Source organism: Callorhinus ursinus, unplaced genomic scaffold, assembly GCF_003265705.2.
Source record: "Callorhinus ursinus isolate GAN/ISIS: 27379988/994484 unplaced genomic scaffold, GSC_fseal_2.0 scaffold13, whole genome shotgun sequence".
Classification (NCBI taxonomy): domain Eukaryota; kingdom Metazoa; phylum Chordata; class Mammalia; order Carnivora; family Otariidae; genus Callorhinus; species Callorhinus ursinus.
In genome coordinates, this window is record NW_027397075.1 from 38,514,984 (window position 1) to 38,535,717 (window position 20,734).

The window sequence follows — 20,734 nt, forward strand, 5'->3', positions numbered from 1 at the left end:
GTATATGCAGAAGAGAAGAGCTTGTCTACGATGAAGCCAGAGAGTGGGAGGATAACTGGAGATGAAACCCCTTAGTGGGAATGACTATTTGGAAGAAACTTTGAAAGACAACATGTCAAATTTTAATTCTATCAATTAAAAAATGGTGAAAAGTTTTAACTAACAAAGAGTCAGGTCAAAATCGTGGACATGAAAAATTACCAATGCTCAGAATGGTTTGGAGCAGGTTGAGAGTGGTGTTTGACATCCTCACAAGGATTGTGGAGTCCACACGGTTAGGAATTAAGTAGCATTTGACCATATGGACTAAAGGTAGAGAACTGGTAATGAATGCATTAATGTTTGAAGTTCAAAGAGTAAAAAGAACTAGCATTGTCGACAGTTTAAGACACTGATAACAGGGAGAAGGTTTCATGTGCATCATATTAACCTTCAGGTCCATCAAGACATCTAGACAGAAAAGTTCTGGGAAAATATAGACTTAAAGAGAAAAGTTTAAAGTTTAAGTATCCAGTGGGTCGGGGGTCCAGCTGATAGAGGTGATATGGGAGGCTGGGTCCACAGAAGAGTGATTAAGGAAGCATGTCTGAGAAGATAATGATGCAGGAACAGGGCTTGGGGTGAAGGGTAGGAAAAAAATGATGAAAACTGAAGTCAGAAAAAGATATTTTAAAAATGTTTATAAGAAATGTGTAACAGAAAGGATATTTAGGCAAGAATAAGTGAAGTGTAGAATACTTAAGAATAAGTGCAAGAAAATGAAGTTGGCATGGGGGGGTCTTTAAATTTAAACAAAATTTCTTTCTTCCAGCCTTCCTCTCTAGCTTCCTTGCTTTCTTCTGTCATCTAACTGAGAGTGGGGCTAATTGGTGTTTGCTAATTTCTCTTGGCACATAGCTCAATGGCATGCAAACTGTGGATACTCACAGAAAATTGAATTAAATGAATGACAGATGGTAATGTTTGCAACCTAACTGAAAACAAAGTCTCAATTATTGAGTTGGAAATTACACTTCACTTTTGTAAACAAATTAAATTGTAGATGAGTTTAGATAAAGATACTGAAAGCACATATTTTAGAGCAATGAAAGCAACCTAATTTTGTCCTGGCTCACATTATCTTTTCAGTGATTTACATATATACAAAATGTCAAACTGACAAATTCCACGGGGAGTGTGGGTCAACAGTCAACACCGTTTTGGTTGTCATATAGAACAAGCAGTTGACTGAGTCGTTGAAAGTTTCACTTTTAACCCACTGCTTTGGCATTGACCAGGTACATCCATAATCTGATGGTATTATATTTGTGGCAATACTCATATTCTCTTTAAAAAAATGTATTCTGAATGCCACTGAAATTTATTTCTACATAGCATTAAATTTAATTACACTTTCAGGAGTGGTCAAAGAGAGAAACTGTCAATATAAAACAATTAATTATCAGAATGTACACATGTAAATACATCATTTACTTGAATAAATTTTGTAGTAGTTTTAGGTGCCAGAGGAAATGTCTTGGAACTTTGAGTCATCCCAGAGTTGAGATCAGATGTAGTTCACTGCACCCAAATGACCACCGGTGCTGTGCATATGTTTAGACTCTGGCCCATAAATGAGCCCACCAAAAGGAAATGTAATATGGCCGACATTTACCTACACATGTGTCACGGCTCGCCTCGGAGCCTTCAGGGCAAGTTTTCCTAATAGTCCTTCTAGTCCTGGAGAGAGATGTTCTGCTGTTTCTATACTCTGAGTAGGAGCTGTAGAGATGTGAGTACTGTCTGTAATGCTGTTGAGGTTGATAGTTGTTTCTCACAGGGGAGAACCGTGCAAGGTTATAGCTACTGTACTGAGTGCCATAATGAGGCAGCCTCTCCAATCCAGCGCAAGATTTCCCGTCCCCTAATAAATGTTGTCCTGGTGGACAGATACACTTGAAGCTGCCGGGGGTGTTGGAGCACTGATATGCACAAGGCTTAAGCACCTGTTCACATTCATTAATGTCTGCTCGTGTGCCATGATACATAAAAAAGAGAAAAAAAAAACAAACAAACACATACACACACACAAAACACAGGAATCAAGAATCAGTCTCTGGAACAAACTGAAGACATTATGTTACCCTCCAAAGCTACGGATACAGTAATTTCTCAATTGTTGTGAACTTTAGAGAAAGCTTTAATCATTCATTTATGAATACACTGAAGCGTTCTAAGACTTCTCCTAAAGATTGCTTCATGTGTACAGTAGAAACATAAAGGGTCATATGGGAAAATGTGGTCTTGAATCCAGAAAAACTAGAGTTCAAAGCTAATGCAGATCTTAATTCTGTTGGTGGAGGGAAGGACTCAATCACATTTCTAGTTTGCTTTTTATTATAACATTCTCACTGGTACTTCCAATCTTTCATACAATTACAAGCTTCAGATGTGATAATATTGGTACAACTACTAACATTTTTTCTTTTATTTCTTTTGAATCAATAAATATTATTTAATAATCAAGCCAAGCACATTTTTTACAAAAATTTAAAAAGAAGGAAATTAAGACAGAATTATTTCTTACTAAGATATAAACTCACAAAGTACATAAAATTAAAAAAAGGTTATTTTTCTTCTTTCCTAGGTCACCATATAGTATACACTCCCAACTTTTCCTGTAAATTGGAAAAGCAAATGAAAACCAGAGAACAAAACCAAATTCTTTAATTCATTACCACAGCGGCATGAAAGACAGCAACATGAATAAGCAGAATAAAAGTAGTAAATTTTGCTTTAAAAATTATTTTGGTAAGCAAAGGTTAAAATTAACATTTTAAATCTCTTTAAGGCAATGGCTCTGCCTTCTTCATTGATTTATTTCCCAGTCCAAGGCCTGACATTCAAGTTCAGGTCAAATTAGTGAACAAATAAACATATTTCATTCTGCTAGGTCACTGCTATGACTAATCAAGTTGTTAAGTTATATATAAATTACAATATCTAAACAGAAGACTAAAATGATATGTTATGTACTTCTGCTATTAGAGAATGTTTATTTTAAAAGTGTTTCTATTAATTGTATTACTTTCAACATTTGCTCTGTGCAAAGTACCAGGCTAGGGATTGCATAAAGACAGAACTAAGTCTTTATGAAAGAATTTGCTATAAATCATTGTTAAGTAGACAACTAAGGCAACCAATTTTAAAAGCATAGTATGCAAACCAGAAGCCAGTATTTAAAGCCCACACCTTTTTTTTTTTTTTTTTTTTTTTTTTCTGTACTTAAGTATTCCGGGAGGAATATAATTTCATAGGTCAGTTTTCAGTTTTTGATTATAAGTGCATTAATTAAAAAGAAGCATATGGTTACCTTCTTACAGATCTCTTCTACTGTCTGTTACCTGACTTACTTACATTCAGTTATAACTAAGATAGAAATAAATAGGCAACTGGGAGAATTGAGTGAGATTCTTAGCACAGGAAATGGCACACAGTAAGCACTAAATATATGGTAAAGTAATAATTATCAACTTACTTAAAACTGTGTATTCACATTTTAATCCCTCATGCCTAAACCTTCGTATTACACTCAATTATGCTTCATATTCAACTAGAATGCATCTGTGCAAACATTTACGCCATGTGCATAGAAAAATCATCAATGAGATAACCTTCATAATTAAGTCGCCATGGTAACTATATTGGAACCTCACTCTGTTACGTGTAGTGTATAGTAAGCACTCTGTAAATGGCGATTATTATCACTTTAAATGTCAGTGCAAACTGAACTCAATGAAAAATCTTTAAGAAGTAATTCAAATTATGTTATAAATTACTTACACCAACTTAACACATTTTCCAATTGTCCCAAGAAAACATTTGAGATTAGAGAGTGATCCTGATCAAGTTGGTAAGGCTAAGAAATTATGTTAGGAGCTTTATTACTCAGTAAGAGTTCCTGGGAACTTACCCATACAGGGTCTTCCAACTCCTTGAGAACGGAAACCTCTGGGACACACACAGCGATAGCTGCCTCTCGTATTCTCACATATCTGGTTATATCTGCACTGATGGGTCCCATCCTTACATTCATCAATATCTACAGACACAGAGGCAATAAAAAGTAATAACACTTCCTCTTTGAAAGCCTAAAGTCATTATATTTAAAATGAAAACTCTTTAGAATTGTCAACGGTCGCATTTCTCACCACGTGGCTGAGACCTGGGTTCAAGTTCAAGCTCTGACACTTATTAATTGGCTCCTTTTCCTTCTCTTGCTGCCGACTGTGGTTCTGAGCTTTGTAGCCCTCTTCTCTCCACCCCCTCCACCTTCGGCTGTCTTGTTTATACCAGTGACTCTAGTAAGCTTGTTGATGGAGACTTACAGCAATAGTACCACACTGTGTCTTATCTACAACCCCGTATTTCTAGCTGCTGGCTGGTCCTCTCCATGTCCATCTTTTACCAGTACTCAAACCCCACATGTCCTCAGTGTCTTTTTTTTTTTTTAAGATTTTTATTTATTTATTTGAGAAAGAGAGTGCAGAGCGAGAAAGAGAGAGAAAGAAAGAGAAAGAACGAGCAGGGAGAGGCAGAGGGAGAGAAAGACAGAAGCAGACTCCTTGCTGAGCAGGGAGCCCAATGCAAGGCTTGATCCTGGGGCCCTGGGATCATGACCTGAGCCAAAGACAAACACTTAACCCACTGAGCCACCCAAGCACCCAAGAAGGATGAATTTTAACCTGTTTTCTCCAAGCCCAGCCCTTTTCCCCTTCTATGGGACTCTCCTTCCTTTTTCCACCACGTCCACCTATTATTACCCTTCCATTCAAGGCGATATTTAAATGTGATCACTGCCATGACATCTATTAGATAGATCACTCTTTTTTTTTTGACGTTTGTTTTATTTTTTTTAATTTTTTTATTGTTATGTTAATCACCATATATTACATCATTTGTTTTTGATGTAGTGTTCCGTGATTCATTGTTTGTTCATAACACCCAGTGCTCCACGCAGAACGTGCCCTCTTTAATACCCATCACCAGGCTAACCCATCCCCCCACCCCCCTCCCCTCTAGAACCCTCAGTTTGTTCCTCAGAGTCCATCATCTCTCATGGTTCATCTCCCCCTCTGACTTACTCCCCTTCATTCTCCCTCTCCTGCTATCTTCTTCTTTTTCTTTTTTCTTAAAATATGTTGCGTTATTTGTTTCAAAAGTACAGATCTGTGATTTAACAGTCTTGCACAATTCATAGTGCTCACCGTAGCACATACCCTCCCCAATGTCTTTCAAGTACTCTCGTACAATTTTATTTGTACCTCTTTTATGGCATTTCATTCTCCCTTGTACTACAGTATTTTTTTTCTTTTGGTGAGGAAAGTGGAATTAGCCAATCTATTCCAGTAGATTGTAGGGGCATGAGAGGAGGAATGCTATCTGTTTCATTTTTATTTTATAGTTGTGTTAATTAAGGCAGACTGGCACAGAAAGAACGAACTTAGGGGGAGAATATAATTTATTTGTCTGGTCATTCATTTGACACTGAAAGAATATTCAGTTCTAAAATAAAATATTATGAACTTTTAATAAATCTGTATAAGCTTTTCTTAACCACCTGTGAAATTCTAAACATACAAACACTGAATTTCATAGACATAATGTGAAATAATATTAATTTGTGTAGACATTAAACTGTGTAAAGCAAACATGTAATTGATGGGAGCTCAAAATGGTAATAAGCTTCCATGGTGAGCTTCCATTTCTTGGTATAGCCATGAGCCTGGGACCCCACAGTTCAAACATACTAGAAGTGGGAGTAAAAAACCTGTGATAAAATAAAAATTTCCTTGTGAGATTAAATTTACTTTAATCATTAGTCTTACAAACGGATGCCTTACTTGCGGTGTCAATGGCAAGTGGATCTCAGTCATTGAAATAGCCATACACTCACCAATGCAGGTTCCATTTTCGGCCTTGGTCATTCCGTTGGGACAAAGATCAATGCACTTATAGCCCCCGCGGGTGTTCTTGCAGTGTTGATCTGGTCTGCATACATTCTGTCGACATTCATTCACGTCTTGATAAAAGAACAAAGGTAATGAAGATTGAGAAAATGATTTCTTCTACTTCGGAAATCATACCTTCGGATTTTAAGGATAAAGATGTTAATTATATAATTATTGTTTAAGGGTAAAGTGTTTAAATCCATCAAGGTAAGTAACACTATTTTAAAACAGAAGGATAAAAATTAAAAAAATAATTAGTCCACATACTTGGTAGCCATACCAACCACTACCTCCTCTTAGAAAAATAAACAAATAAATAATATATATATATAACTTTATATATGTAACCATATATATTATGCTTCTGTGACAAAAATTTAGTAAATCCAATAGGGAAATGCTAAAAAATTGTTATGTAATTAGAAAATGAAACCTGTAAAGGATAGCATTTGCTTCCACTTTGTTTTTGCATGGATTCCATACATGATGGAAAGAGGTATCCTATGTATGAATCCAGCCCAGGACACAGAATATGGATTAGATTGAATACCTAGAAATTACAAAGATGTCATTGCTTTGAATTTAAAGACATTTTCTTACCTATGCATTTTCTACCTTTGAGCTGATACCCAGGTTCACATCCACAGTGAAAACTTCCTATGGCATTGAAACAGCGGTGGTGACAGGGGCTGGATTCTTGACATTCATTAATGTCTGTTAAATAAAACAAAACTTTCATTATATGCTGTTAGGAAACTGAGTTAATTTATTTCAGATGTCTAACATTTTAATGATCTTTTATCATTATCATGTTTAAGATCTTTCCTAAAATGAATCCAATAAAATTGCTCTCATATGATCTGCCAGATAATTGATTGGATTAATTGCTGGAGACCATATCTCTCTTCAAAGGTAGACATTTCCCAGTGACTTGGAACTATTTGGATGCAAGACTCCTCTACTTTAACTACCCTACCAGATGGCTCCCATGTCTGTTTCTAGGAAGTTTCAGCCCTGGAATGTTGCTGACAGACTGAAGATGGGGGTGGGGGGGGTAAAGCCAAGGTCTTTTGCAGTATCTTTTGCAATTGGCCTTTCTTTCCCATTTTCGCTGCTGTTAGCCTGATGCAGATCTTGACCACCTTGTGCCTGATGGCAGCAACTTTAGCATTTTTCCTCGTCTACAGTCATTGCCAAATTAATCTTCCCAACACCATGTGGGGCATGGTATAATAAAAAATGCAGGCATGAATTCCCCCAATTCATGCGCATTTGCCTGTTTTATGTACCTTTTCCAAAACTCTTCTTCTAGTTCCAGAAGAAAAGAGTGTTTGAGTGTTTGAGCTCTATAGCCCATCTCCTCCTTCCTCACCAAGATGAGGACTGTGGTCCACTGATCATTCACTCCTTGTGTGCATTTTTAAAGTTCTTCCTCCTTATGGTCACCTTTCCCATAACCCTACGGACATAATAAAATCTTTTCTACCCTAACAGTCCCTCTCTCAGGACTGTACTCATCTCAAGTTCCTTCTACTTCTCTACTGTTCTATTCCAAATCCTTCAAAGGAACAATAGCCATACTTAAGCTCTTTATGTCCCCATCTTACATTCTCAAACTCAAGGTTGCCTGTGTCTTATTTTGTACTTGTTTTCTATTTGAGCGCTTTTATTTATTTTTTTATTTTGGAAAAATTCTTAAAGTTTTTATTTAAATTCCAGTTAGTTAACAAACTGCATAATATTAGTTTCAGGTGTATGAGCTCTTTTAATCTTTCAAAATCTGCATGTTAATATAAATGCATAAATGTGATCATGTGCTTCAAAAATATTTTCTTGGTGTAGTTTTTTCTTCTTTCTTTTTTCTTGGCTTCCTTTATCCCTTTTTACCTTCTTGTCCACTAAAGCCAATCTGCACTGACAATCTAGTATAAATAATAACATATCTCTTCTGTGTACACATATATATCTCTATGTAAATATATAAATCCATTTCCTTTATCTTTGGTTATTGTTTGTTTTCTAGGCACATAATCTTTTCTATACAAGTTACGTATACTTTTCTACATTTTGGTGTTCTCACTCAACAACTCAACATGGAAACAGCTGAGCTGCATTTCATTCTTTATAATGGCTGCACAATGACTCATGGTGTGGATGTACCATAATTCATTCACTCTTTCTACTATTGATAGGCATTCCATTTTGTATCCACTATTTCTGCCTCCATGAAAAAACCCTGATAGCAGCTTTATTCAGAATTAAAGTTAAAACTTGGAAGCACCAGGATATCCTTCAGTAGCTGAATGGATTAATAAACTATAGTACATTAATACAATGGAATATTATTCAACACTGAAAAGAAAAGAGCTATCAACCCATGAAAAGACATGGAGGAAACTTAAATGCATATTATTAAGTAAAAAAAGACAATCTGAATAGGCTACATGCTATATGACATTCTGGAAAAAGTAAAACTATGGAAACAATAAAAAGCTCAATGGTTGCCAGAGGTTGAGGGAAGTGAGGGATGAATAGGCAAAGCACAGAGGATTTTTAGGGTAGGGAAACTATTCTTTATGATACTATAATATAGGATACATGTTATTATTTGTCAAAATCCATAGAGTATACAACACCAAGAGTGCATCCTAATATAAATGATGAACTTTGGGTGATAATGATGTATCAGTGTGGGTTCATCTTTGGTAAGAATTTTGCCACTCTGGGGCAGGATGTTGATAGTAGGAGATGCTATGCAGGATTTGGGTCAGAGAGTACATGAGAAATTTCTTTACCTTCCACTCCGTTTTGCTGTGAACCTAAAACTTCTCTAAAAAATAAAGTCTATTAAAAATCCTGCAATAGGGCACCTGGGTGGCTCAGGTCCTGATCTCTGGGTCTTGGGATGGAGCCCTATATTGGGTTCCCGGCTCAGCAGGGAGTCTGCTTCTCCCTCTCCCTCTGCCTCTCCCTGCCACTCGTGCTCGGCCTCTCTCTCAAATGAATAAATAAAATCTTTAAAAAAAATCCTGCAATAAATATCTGGTAGTCTTATGCAATGAAGTTTTATGAAATAGAATCTATTAAGATCGTGCTATATAATCTCTCAAATATAATAGGCAAATGTAATCATTCAAAACCACTGTGCTATAAATCCATATAAAATAGCCATGGAATATTACATCTGAAAACCTTTTCAAGGAACTCAATCTATAAAATGGAGTTTACATTAAATGATTCAAAAGGCAGAAGGTTTTAATTCTTAGTATAATGAAGATAAAGCAAGGAACTCTATTTTTATACCTTGGCAACTAAGCCCATCGGCAGTTCTTCGAAAGCCAATTCCACAACGGACCACACAGCGATAGGATCCAATGGTATTGTCACAGTCCTGACCAGCATGGCAGGTGTGTCCACCTAAAGCACACTCATCAATATCTGCAACAAAATGAGTCATTAAACTAAGGCAGGTTGACGAAAACCAACCCAAGAACCTGCTATGAAATGGGGATAAGAAAAGCAATAAATGATACTTGAAAATATATGAGAGCAAGAATGCTGAACAATTTGGTTGAGTCATTTCAGGTGGGTTAAGTTGATGACAAGCTCATAGGAGCATAGTGTGGTATCTTTGCAGACTAACCCATCCATTAAACCACTGACAGATTACGTGGCTTTATTTTTATTTTTTTTATAACTTAAAGAAATAAAACATTTTATTTTAAAAATTCCAAGTATGCTTCAAATGAAAACTGCCCATTTATTAAGCACCCACAAAGTTCCAAGCATTGTACAGAACATTAAAACATTTGTTCATACTCTTTTAGAGCAAAATTGCCTATTTTGTTGCACTCATTTTTGCATGGCGTTGACATTTTAGTCCCACTGTCAGAAAATGACCAGTTCTTCAACACTTCCTCAAGAAACGAGTTTCTGTTCCATAGAAGTAGATCATGCAGGAAGTTTCTCTGTCAACTGTTACACTTAATGTCCTCTCTCTCTCTGAAACCACCACCACCCCTTCCTCCTCTGAACCCTCCACCTCCACCTCCTCTTCCACCTGTGAAACCACCACCTCTACCACCTCGGCCACCTCTGCCTCTTCCTCCTCCTTGACCTCCCCTGCCACCACCTCTTGGAGGTCCCTTCTCACCTGGAGGTCGAGGTAAAAACCTCTGCAATGGTAGCAGTTTATATGGGTCTATATAAGACTTCTGCAGTTTTTTAAAGGAAGATGCCTTCGTATTTTCGGACAATTTAACAGAAAAATAAAAATCTCTTCGTCCAAATATTTCATCCACTTTACCAATTTGTTCTTTGTTCTCTAAATAAACTGGAGCATTGAAATAAGGCACCTTATTTTCATCTGTAGGACATTTACAAACTATGTCATCTTCACAGGGATGCAAGAACTCTCCCAATACGGCGCCACGTGCACGTCCGGCCTGGCTGCCAAATTACGTGGCTTTATTTATTTATTTTTTTTTAAAGAAATTTTTTTTTTAAAGATTTTATTTATTTATTTATTTGAGAGAGAGAGAATGAGACAGAGAGCACGAGAGGGAAGAGGGTCAGAGGGAGAAGCAGACTTCCTGCTGAGCAGGGAGCCCGATGCGGGACTCGATCCCGGGACTCCAGGATCATGACCTGAGCCAAAGGCAGTCGCTCAACCAACTGAGCCACCCAGGCACCCTAAATTACGTGGCTTTAAAAAAGCTACTTCTCCTATCTGACATCTCAGTTTTCTCATCTGTAAAGTGAGGATAATATCTGTCTCTTGGCATTGCTTTGAAAATTAAAGGAAATAATGTATATATGGTGCTCAATCCATACTGGAAATTCCATGAACGGTATTCCTCTCCCCTCCTAAACCCTTACTCTCTGTCTCTCTTTTGCATTTGGAAGGATGTCTCCTTGGACGTAGAGGAGAAATCCTTTCCTCTTTTCATCATTTTAAAATTTCCTTATAAACCAGATTCTCACACAATTCTAATTTTGAACTATATGTAGAGTCTGATAAAAACTGTTTTTTGGGGTGAGGGAATGGGCAAAATGGCTGAAATGGAGTGGGAGGTACAGACTTTCAGTTATGGAATGAATAAGTCATGGGAATAAGAGGTACAGCATGAGGAACACAATCAATGATACTGTAATAGTGGTGACTTGGGACAGATGGTAGCTGTACTTGTGGTGAACACAGCACAGTGTATAAATTTGTCAAATCCCTAAGTTGTACACCTGAAAATAACGTAACATTGTGTGTCAACTATATTCAAAAATAAAGCATTTTTTTAATGTTCCCAGAGTGCTACCAGGATTGTGCACTTTATTTAAGTTCTTTATAACTTCTTTATTTCTTAGTTTTGTCACTGTAAAATGAACACAATATTAGTTCTTCCTGTCTCTCCTCGTGTTGTGGGGAGGAAGTGAGAGGCTACAGGTTTCCCTGCCTGCGCAGCGCCCCACGTGAAGGCAGTGTGGGAGCAGTGTTCCCTGTTCCTTTCTCAACCTGTCTGGAGATCTCTGTTTATTGTGAACATGGGGGCAGAAAGAGTAGGAAAGAGCATTGCTCTACCACCCTTTTCCCAGGCCAGAGCTTTCTGTGACCTTTGCTTGACTGTGTCTATTAGACTTAGCTTTGTGACTACCTTGACAAGTCCTTCCATCTGCAGCTATGGTGAGGCCTTTTGAGCAGGAGCAATAATAGGTTCCCACAGTATTGTGGCAGATCTGGGAGCAGGGACTCCCAGCTGCACATTCATCTTCATCTGAAACAAGAAACAAAAAGGTCCAGTTCATATGTAAACCCCCTGCTTTCTAGGAGTTATTAAAGTCCATGAAAATAGTTATTCATAAAACAGTTGCTTACAGAGGACAATGCATTGAATCAAATGTAACAGAAAATTCTCTAAGAGCCACAAAATAGAAACGCTACATAAAAATTAACTTTGGGTCCCCAAATTATCTTTGACGGTGACTAGATGTTTAGATTAATTCTAAAACAACAAGAAGACAGCTAAGATACAATGACCATTTCCTGTGACCTAAATGTTTTTTTACCTACCTTAACTCATTCCTCATAACATTCCTAGGAGACAGATATTTTTATTACTCTCCTCATTTTGCATGATACAGTTGAGGGACAAGGAGGTTAAGTAAATTGCCCAAGGTCACATAGGTCATTATTGGCAGAGCTGAAATTTGAACCTGGACAGTGTAGTTTCTAAAGACCACTTTTCTACCACTATCTACTATACTATATTGCCTACCGGTGAGAGAAAGGCACAGTGCATGCAAACTTGAGCTACTCCAGCCATTTACACAGCTGTTTACTTATCTGTGACCCTCTTGTACTAGAACTTGGATTGGATGAGCCTGGCTTAGTCAGTGGTCCTGCACAGTCCTGCCCTATCCTCTAAGCAAGTCTAGGATTAGGTGACTTAGAGTTGGATTATTATTATGTTTCACATCCAAGGCAATCAAATGACCAGAGAGCATCCAGTGTTTTGTCCCTATGCTCACTCCACCTCTGTACTTGATCATGATCCCTGACACACTTGATTGTGGTCAAATTGAAAGAGTACAGGTTTGCAGCTACCTTAAATTCAAATCTAGCTCTGACACTTGATAGCTGAGTGATCTTAGGCACCCCCCTTAACTTCACATCTCAACTTCCTTGCCTGTAAAATGGGACACTTACAACACTGTTGTGATAATTAAATGTCTAGCAAAATGGCAATAGATGTCCATTAAATGGATTCCATTACTAACATTTTTTATAAAAATAAAAATGTATTATTCCCGTTCTTACCAGCACAAAAGGGTCCAACTGAGTCTAAGGCAAATCCCAAGGGGCATTGATTACTGCGATCTCCTACCACAGAGAGAAAAGCTAAATTAACCGGCTTGTTAGAATGTAGAATGTTAGCACCTTGTTTCTTTCCAGGACACTCTTCCCTGGGAACATATGCCAAAGATGCAATACTTCACACAACAAATGCAATAGTTGAAAACAAGCAGGAATGGAAAACTTTTCCTGTTCCCCAACCAAGGACTAAATGAATCATAGTCCAGAGATTGTTGGCAAGCAGCCATTGGAAACAGATTTTCTGTTTGTTTACACTAATAAAAAAATGAAATAAAACAATTCTCTGATAATGAAAAGGATCCAAGATCAATGTGTATGCCAGGCATAACCACAGGTAAAGTCCTATTCCTCTAGCCATTACTTACTCTGTCTATTTTAGAATTAGGAGCACTATTTTTAAGTCACTTAAAATAATTTATACCAGTGAAAACCAGAAGCTCTAATGAAGAAAACCTCTCCTTTTGTGGATCTTCTCCATTTCCAATGTGAAGCATCTGGGTCAAAGTCCCCTATGTGTGACCAAGTGTTTTCCTTTCCCATGTAGTCCAAGAAAGGGAAATAGGTATATTGTGATAGAATAGGTTTAAGGTAGATGTCAGAAACAAACATATTAACAAGAATAAATAAGCTATATAGGAATCTCTTTCCTTAGAAAGTAATTCTGCCTTGACTGGTTTAAGCAATTTAGCTAATATTTTTCAAACATTATTGACCTGTAGAAACTTAAATAAAACACCTTTTGAGTTACCAAAGTAATATGTGTGTGCATATGAGCGCACACACACAAACTAAAAGATAATCATTAAAATAATAAATTTCTTTTGAAGGAAATTTTATTTAAATCACATCGTATATTCAGTTCATTTTCAAGCTCTTAGAAATTATCTTTGATCTTCTTTCAATTCTAAATGCATAAAACCATGCTTGTTTTTATTATTGTTTTAGGTACTTTTCATAAAGGGAGTCCAGGCATTAATTTTTCAAATTCATTTTACTTTGGAGAGTTTCTGATAACAATATTGTTTGAGCTTTGCTGTTCAAAACTGTCCTATATATCTATGTATCTGGAGAGTGTAAGAAACACTACTCCAATGAAAATTTCTTTGACTAAAAAGGAGAGTCCAATTTGCTATTTCTAGGTAACCAAACTGCTTAAAACCTTGATGAGAAAGCAGAGGTTCCTGATCCATTTCTACCGTGAGTATAAAAACGACCCTGACAGCATCTATTTTCCTGTATCTGGAGGAAAATGGGAAGAAGATGGATGAGACAGAAATGTCCAGCGCATCTCGCTATCTGGTTATTAAATGGTGGCTGTGTGTCACACAGTGCTGTGAGCTTCCTGCACTTTATTTCATTCAAACCTTACAACTCAGATGAGGAATTTGAGACAGAGATCATGTAAATTGCCTAAAGTCAAAGAGCTAATATAAACAAGAGCAAGGATTCAGATGTAAGTCTGTTTCAACCACTGAACTCAAGAATACAACCAGGTGGTCATTGTAATTCATGCTTCATTTTTATTTATTCACCGATTCATAAATTCCTTACTACAACCAGTATATTGTGTGGGGCACTGTGTTGGAGGTTATAATTGTGGAAAAGATGTGTCATATAAGTTATTATCTGATAGTAGCTTTAGATTTTAGGTTCTCAATGGGGGAGATACCTTCTATTAGGTAACATTTGGGATGTTTTGTGGAGATTCTTTGGTTGTTTTGATGATAGAGAGGCCTATTAAAATTTAGTGAGTGGGGCAGACCCTGGGGCAAGTTTTATAATACTGCAATGTTTGAGATAATGATGCAAGATGAAGATTTGTCCCTTGCCTTGAAAGATTTTCATGGAAGTGAGAAAGTTGTATGTAATTTTTGAAGACTAGAACGTATCTTCCACATATTAAACATTTTTTGTGTGATTAAAATATGCAATGAATTTTCCAGGAATGCAACTATCCTATAAATTGATGGTTGACTGTACACTGTTTTATTCGATACATTACCAAGAATTATTAAATGTTAAAAAAAATCACATCAGCGATCTATATATAGTTTCAGCCATTATGAATACTTCTCTTATATCTTCTAGTATAGTAATGTCTAAAGATTTTCATATTGAAATACAATGCTGAGTGGTTATCTTATTTTCAAATCTCTAACAATGCTAATTGGAAAATGGTACCTCATTGTTTTAGTTTGTATTTCTTTGCTTATTGGTGAGGTTAGACAGTTTTTCACATTCATTTGTCATTATTATTTCTTCCTTTGTGAATTTCCTGTTCACAGCCTTTATGTATTTTTTATTGGGGTGTTGTCTTTTTCTTATTAATTTTTTTACAGTGCTTTTTATTTTAATTTTTTTTAAAGCAGGATCTACACCCATGTGGGGCTTGTACTTATGACCCCAAGATCAAGAGTCACATGCTCTACTGACTGAGCTAGCCAGGTTCCTTTTCTTATTGATTTTTAAGAGACTTGTACATATTAAAGTTAATCATAGTTGTCTATAATATGTAAAGCAGATATTCTTTTTTGGTGTATATTTTAGCTTCTCAATTTTGTCATTTTCTCCCCTCAAAAAGTTTTAAAAAAGCTTATTTGTAGTTAAATTTATCTTTTCTTCATTGTTTCTGATGCCTTCTGATTAATTTGTAAAATATAAATATATTTTATAATTATATTTAAAAAATAAATCCATTTTATTTTAAAGATATAAAATTAAAAAAATTATATTGGTTTATGTTTGTGAGTTGACTTGACCAGCAGTTTCCAAATGCCAGTGTGCAGATCAGATACATTAGAATCATTTAGGGGTTGTGTTAAAAATACAGACTTCCAGGCCCTACCTTAGACTAGCTAAGCCAAAGCCTCTGTGCCTAGAAATATGAACTTTCATCAAGCTCTTCAGGTGATTCTAACTGCATTGTAATCATAGCTCTAGTCTAGACCCAATATAGAGGAGAAAACAAGGTGGTTAAGCAACCAAGAATGCAAGCTTGCCCCCTGGTGGTTACTTAAAAAGAAATTTTAAGTACCCAATTCTTGTAATTCACAGGAACCTCAACAAACAAATGTGCACAGATATCAGATGTAATTCATAAAATCATAGTATCTAAGAATAGTAAGGGGTTATAAATGTCCTATAGTGTGTTTTATTCTATTGTGAGATCCAGATTCTCCAACTACATCGTTACAGATCTTCAGCAGTTCAGGCTTAGAGAATTTACATGATTGAGTAAAAAGTATACATGACTTTTAAAAATAATTTTAATTCTTCTTGTCCCAGATGCTGTAAATTCATTTTTAACCAAAGTCTTATGCAAAGTTGTCTTCTTTTAATTATATGGAGTAGTGGAAAAAGTAGAAACAGAAGTTATACCTGAAAAGTGGGCATTACTGAGGAAGAGAAACATAACTCTTCATTCCAGTGGCTCTTTTCCTTTGTCCCAGTGACCTGAACATGCATGACAACAGTAAAATGAGGTGGTGGTGGCAACATGGGAGTGGAGGTGGTGGGGGGCTAGGGGCTTCACTGGCTCTGAGGCTTCATGAATCTGTGATCATCTCAAAAAAATGTGAACATGTTCTCCTAGATTACTATGATCTCAAATTCAATGACACAGTTGATAGGTGTTGATGAAGAAAACAGTCACGTGCACAAGTGATGAAAATACGAGTAAATTGAGAAAATGAGTGTTTAGTGTATCTGTTGAGCACGATAAAACAAAATGATATTTAAAATCTACCTGGATCTATTTTAGGAAAGCCAGCTCATAGCAAAGGCCAATATGAATCATTTTAACTGTACTCATAGGAGCAGAGAGTTCAGAGTTAAAGTCATTTAAATACTTAGTGTCTATAACATAACCACATGCAAGTATCTCCTAGCATCAAAACTTCATGAAACATGGGATGCTGATTGTTTGGGTGCCTATTATGACCAGAAAGAGATCTCAGCGCATAGACACATCAAAGAACTAGACAGCGTAGGAAGACCACTGATATCAAAGGTCATAGAACTATGCTTAGAGGGGTGCCTGGGTGGCTCAGTCATTAAGTGTCTGCCTTCGGCTCAGGTCATGATCCCAGGGTCTTGCGATTGAGCCCTGCATCGGGCTCCCTGCTCAGCAGGAAGCCTGCTTCTCCCTCTTCCACTCCCCCTGCTTGTGTTCCCTCTCTCACTGTCTCTCTCTCTTTCAAATAAATAAATAAAATCTTTAGAAAAAAAACCTATACTTAGAAAATGAAAAGCAGTTGAAAAATTGTAATGTCCAGGAGTAAGAAATGACAGATGGAATCCTGATTATTGCTGCATAATTTTTAAAAGCTGCTTTTAAAATATGGAAACTTTTTTTTTCTTTTCTTTTTTTTCTTGTTTACTAATTTAGGTTGAGATATACCTTTACATTATATTTCAGGAATTAAAAAAAATTCCTTGACAAATATGAGTCAGAACAAGAACAATGGGCTCGAGCACCTGAAAAAAAAACATCATTCTGACAAGGATATATTTTTTAAACCTTTCTGCATATCTAGAATAGAACAATAACACCACCATGCTATATAGAGAAGCATATTAATTAGTAATCCAAATGTACTAGAACTCCCATGGGACTGGGTTTATCACAGGGCTTTACCTCCCACAAAACAGAGACAACATACATGAAAACCTGATATCATTAGGTTTAGTCTGTGCCCTAATATCCTTATTCTGAATGACACTGATGCAATTCTTTCACACACCCCCTTTTTTTAGGAACTAAATACTTTTCCCCCCCTATGTTTTATTTTTAAGTAATCACTACATCCAATGTGGGGCTTGAACTCATAACCCTGAGATCAAGAGCCATATGCTGTACCTACTGAGCCAGCCAGGCACTCCTCTTTTACCCTTTTAGAAAGGACTGGATGGAAAAATGATCTGGACTTTCCTTTACCCAAGGTACCTTTGGAAATTGAAGCATGGATTTTAAAACCCAGTGTCTCTTCTAACTGGTTGTAGTCAGATTCCACAGAGGAAGCATGAAGTGTTTCTACCAAGAAAGGCATTCTTCCCTGTGCCTCATCATAGAAAACGGTGTGGTTCCATGTGTATGGGATGCTGACGCCATCAATGGTGAACAGTCGGGTTGAGTAGGCATATAGCTGCCCGGGACCTGTCTGAATGTAGTCCTCTGTGTAATCCTAAGGAAGACAGTATAGATTTGAGGATCAGCATGGCTCATCTTATTATTTTTTCTGAGGGTACGGTGAGATCCAGAATGAGAAAAATAAAGGCTAAGGGGCTAAACATATATACAGTTGATCCTTGATCAACATGATTTGAGCTGTGTGGATCATCGTATATGATTTTTTTTATACGGTACAGTACTGTAAGTGTATTTTCTCTTCCTTATGATTTTCTTATTAACATTTTCTTTTCCCTAGCTTACTTTATTGTAAGGATACAGTACATAATACATATAACATACAAAATATGTGTTGACTGTTTATGTTATTGGTAAGACTTCTAGTCAACAGTAGGCTATTAATAGTTAAGTTTTTGGAGTCAAAAGTCATATGTGATTTTTTGAAGGCCCAGGGGAGTTGGCACCCCATCCCCATGTTGTTCAAGGGTCAACTATAGCTCTAAATAAAATAGTAATCATACAGTTGTGCTCAGGAAATAAAAAGTTTGAAGCTTTTAATTGTAACTACACTGATTTCGTCATTTTATTGTCATAAATTATAGTTTAATCAAGGGACTCAAAGTTGTAGGTAAAGAGTAAAGAAAGGATGTGAAAGGGTGATTATCATTCTTTAGTTTCTGAATTACTTTATGGGTAATATACAAAACCTTTTATATAAGTTAGTATTCTTTTTATCTGCAGAATATTAAACAAATGACTTAAATCCACATAGCAGTGATTCTGGTCCTGGTAAACAGGACCAGTAATAAACCAGTAAGTATTACTGGTAATAAAACCAGTAAGAGTGTGTAAAGACTTATTCCTGAAGATTTCTATACAAAGACAGGCTAGGCATTTCTAACCTTAGTGGTTTATTTATTCCCCTGAGCAAACAAGGGAAATTACAAAAGGTCTCTGTGCTCTTTCTATGAATCTTTGATTCCTACTCTTACCATTACTCCAAAAAAACAGTGAAGGCAAGTTATCCTGGCATTTTACCTTTACAGTGACTTCAGCAGGTGACTGAAGCTGCAGGACATAGCCACTCACAACAATATCTAGGAGCAAAGCACCATCAGAATCCAAGCCCCGGGCAATATGAGTCATCCGCAAGATTTCCCCTGGGAATTACAATTCATTCGTTTTAACAGCAAAAAATATATGGTTTGTGTAAGCACAGAGCAGATTTACCTTACATATCAGTTCAGCTGTTATTTTCCTTCAAACTTGAATAAGCATAGACCATAAAGGATTAAATTCACACTTAGTCCCTGAATGAATGAGGTAGGCTTATTGAGTGGTAGGTTCTAAACCTTCTTTTTCTGTGGCAAGAACGTGGCATATAGTTATGTGAAGGTTCTATACTTTATTTATTTTATTATTATTTTATTTGTTAGGTGGGCTCTATGTTCAATATGGGGCTTAAACTCATGACTCTGAGATCAAGAGTCACATGCTCTACTGATTGAGCCAGCCAGGTGACCCAGAGTCCACACTTTAAATTCATAAGCAATAGCAAGATAGTTCTGCAAAAATAGGGTATGAGAAGAGACAGACAGCTTCACCAGGTGGACTGGCAATGACCACAAGTCTGGCTATAGGGCTTTGTTCTTTCCAGTGCTTCAAGAAGTAGCAAAGGGGCATCTCAGTAAGCGGATGACCATGAAAAGACCCACTTGTCTTCCGGGCTGATTAAAGCTCCTTCCTCAGCCCTTCTTACAGAGCACTACCATAGAGGCTGTTCACCTTTGAAGAGGCTTGTAATGGAGTCTATAAAAATATGTATGCACTTGGAAAGTGCCATGAATAGCTCATCCATATTCATTAAGACTAAGAGTAAAGTGAAAAGCCCATAGATTTGCTTATTTTTACTTCCACCTTTTTGATAAAAAATCCCTATAGAGTATCCTAATTGAACCTCAGGTTCATAAATAAAAATCTTTACTTAATAGCAATGACTCATTTTCCTGCTCTGTTTTGGCCTTTAAAACCCTCTCTGAGGATTTAAAGAGAAAAGATGCAGAAAAGATGAGAAAAAAACTTTTGGGGTATAAAAAAATCACTATACTGTTTGAAAACATATGGCCTCTTATAGATCCAAGTAAGTAAAAGTTTACAGAGAAATATGAAATTGCTTTTATATCACTTGTGATAAAACTACATCAAAAACTTTAAAATTATTCTCTGGGGGAATATATATATAAACGTATTTTTCTTAAACAGCAACTTTTAAAGCAATCGTATTTTTTTATAGTAATAAAATATTCAGTTCAGCTGACACTAACCAGTTGCAAATTCCACCTGGGTTTCTCTCTTGAAGACTGCATTGGTGAGGGTAAAGCCATTGACTGCTTCTCCTATTTCTTTTGCTGTTGTCCAATAAATGGGATTTAGAATAGAAACTATTTTTCTCATTGCTGGACCTAAAGAAGAAAGGATAAATAAGGTGACAAAGAAAGATATACAATCCATTGTTATTATTATCTTCAGGACCTGTTACTTACAAGGATGAATCCTAAATAATGAATAATAGCAAAGTAAGTATCAGGATCTCACCTGTCTTTAAGAATTTGCCATTGGGATAGAACTAAGGACTATTATAGAGATCACTGAGTAGTAGCATTGTCTAGACGTTTTAAGCAGAAATAAGTGAAGAATAACATATAAATTTAAAAAAAGAGGCTATTAACAACTTTTATAAGCAAAGAG

At 36.4% G+C, this 20,734-nt stretch overlaps 1 protein-coding gene across 1 annotated transcript in view; it reads right to left on the bottom strand.

Moving 5' to 3' along the window:
- The window catches only part of HMCN1 (hemicentin 1), a 489,046-nt gene that overhangs the window by 11,067 nt on the left and 457,245 nt on the right, over positions 1 to 20,734 (bottom strand). Inside the window, exons 95-104 of the mRNA XM_025877925.2 lie at positions 20,311 to 20,448; positions 19,025 to 19,146; positions 17,804 to 18,041; positions 12,802 to 12,864; positions 11,639 to 11,758; positions 9,294 to 9,428; positions 6,591 to 6,704; positions 5,936 to 6,061; positions 3,953 to 4,081; positions 1,655 to 2,005 (exon numbers count right to left, since the gene is read on the bottom strand). Coding sequence (XP_025733710.1) covers positions 1,655 to 2,005; positions 3,953 to 4,081; positions 5,936 to 6,061; positions 6,591 to 6,704; positions 9,294 to 9,428; positions 11,639 to 11,758; positions 12,802 to 12,864; positions 17,804 to 18,041; positions 19,025 to 19,146; positions 20,311 to 20,448 — 1,536 coding nt within the window. The remainder of the gene's footprint in view (positions 1 to 1,654; positions 2,006 to 3,952; positions 4,082 to 5,935; positions 6,062 to 6,590; positions 6,705 to 9,293; positions 9,429 to 11,638; positions 11,759 to 12,801; positions 12,865 to 17,803; positions 18,042 to 19,024; positions 19,147 to 20,310; positions 20,449 to 20,734) is intronic.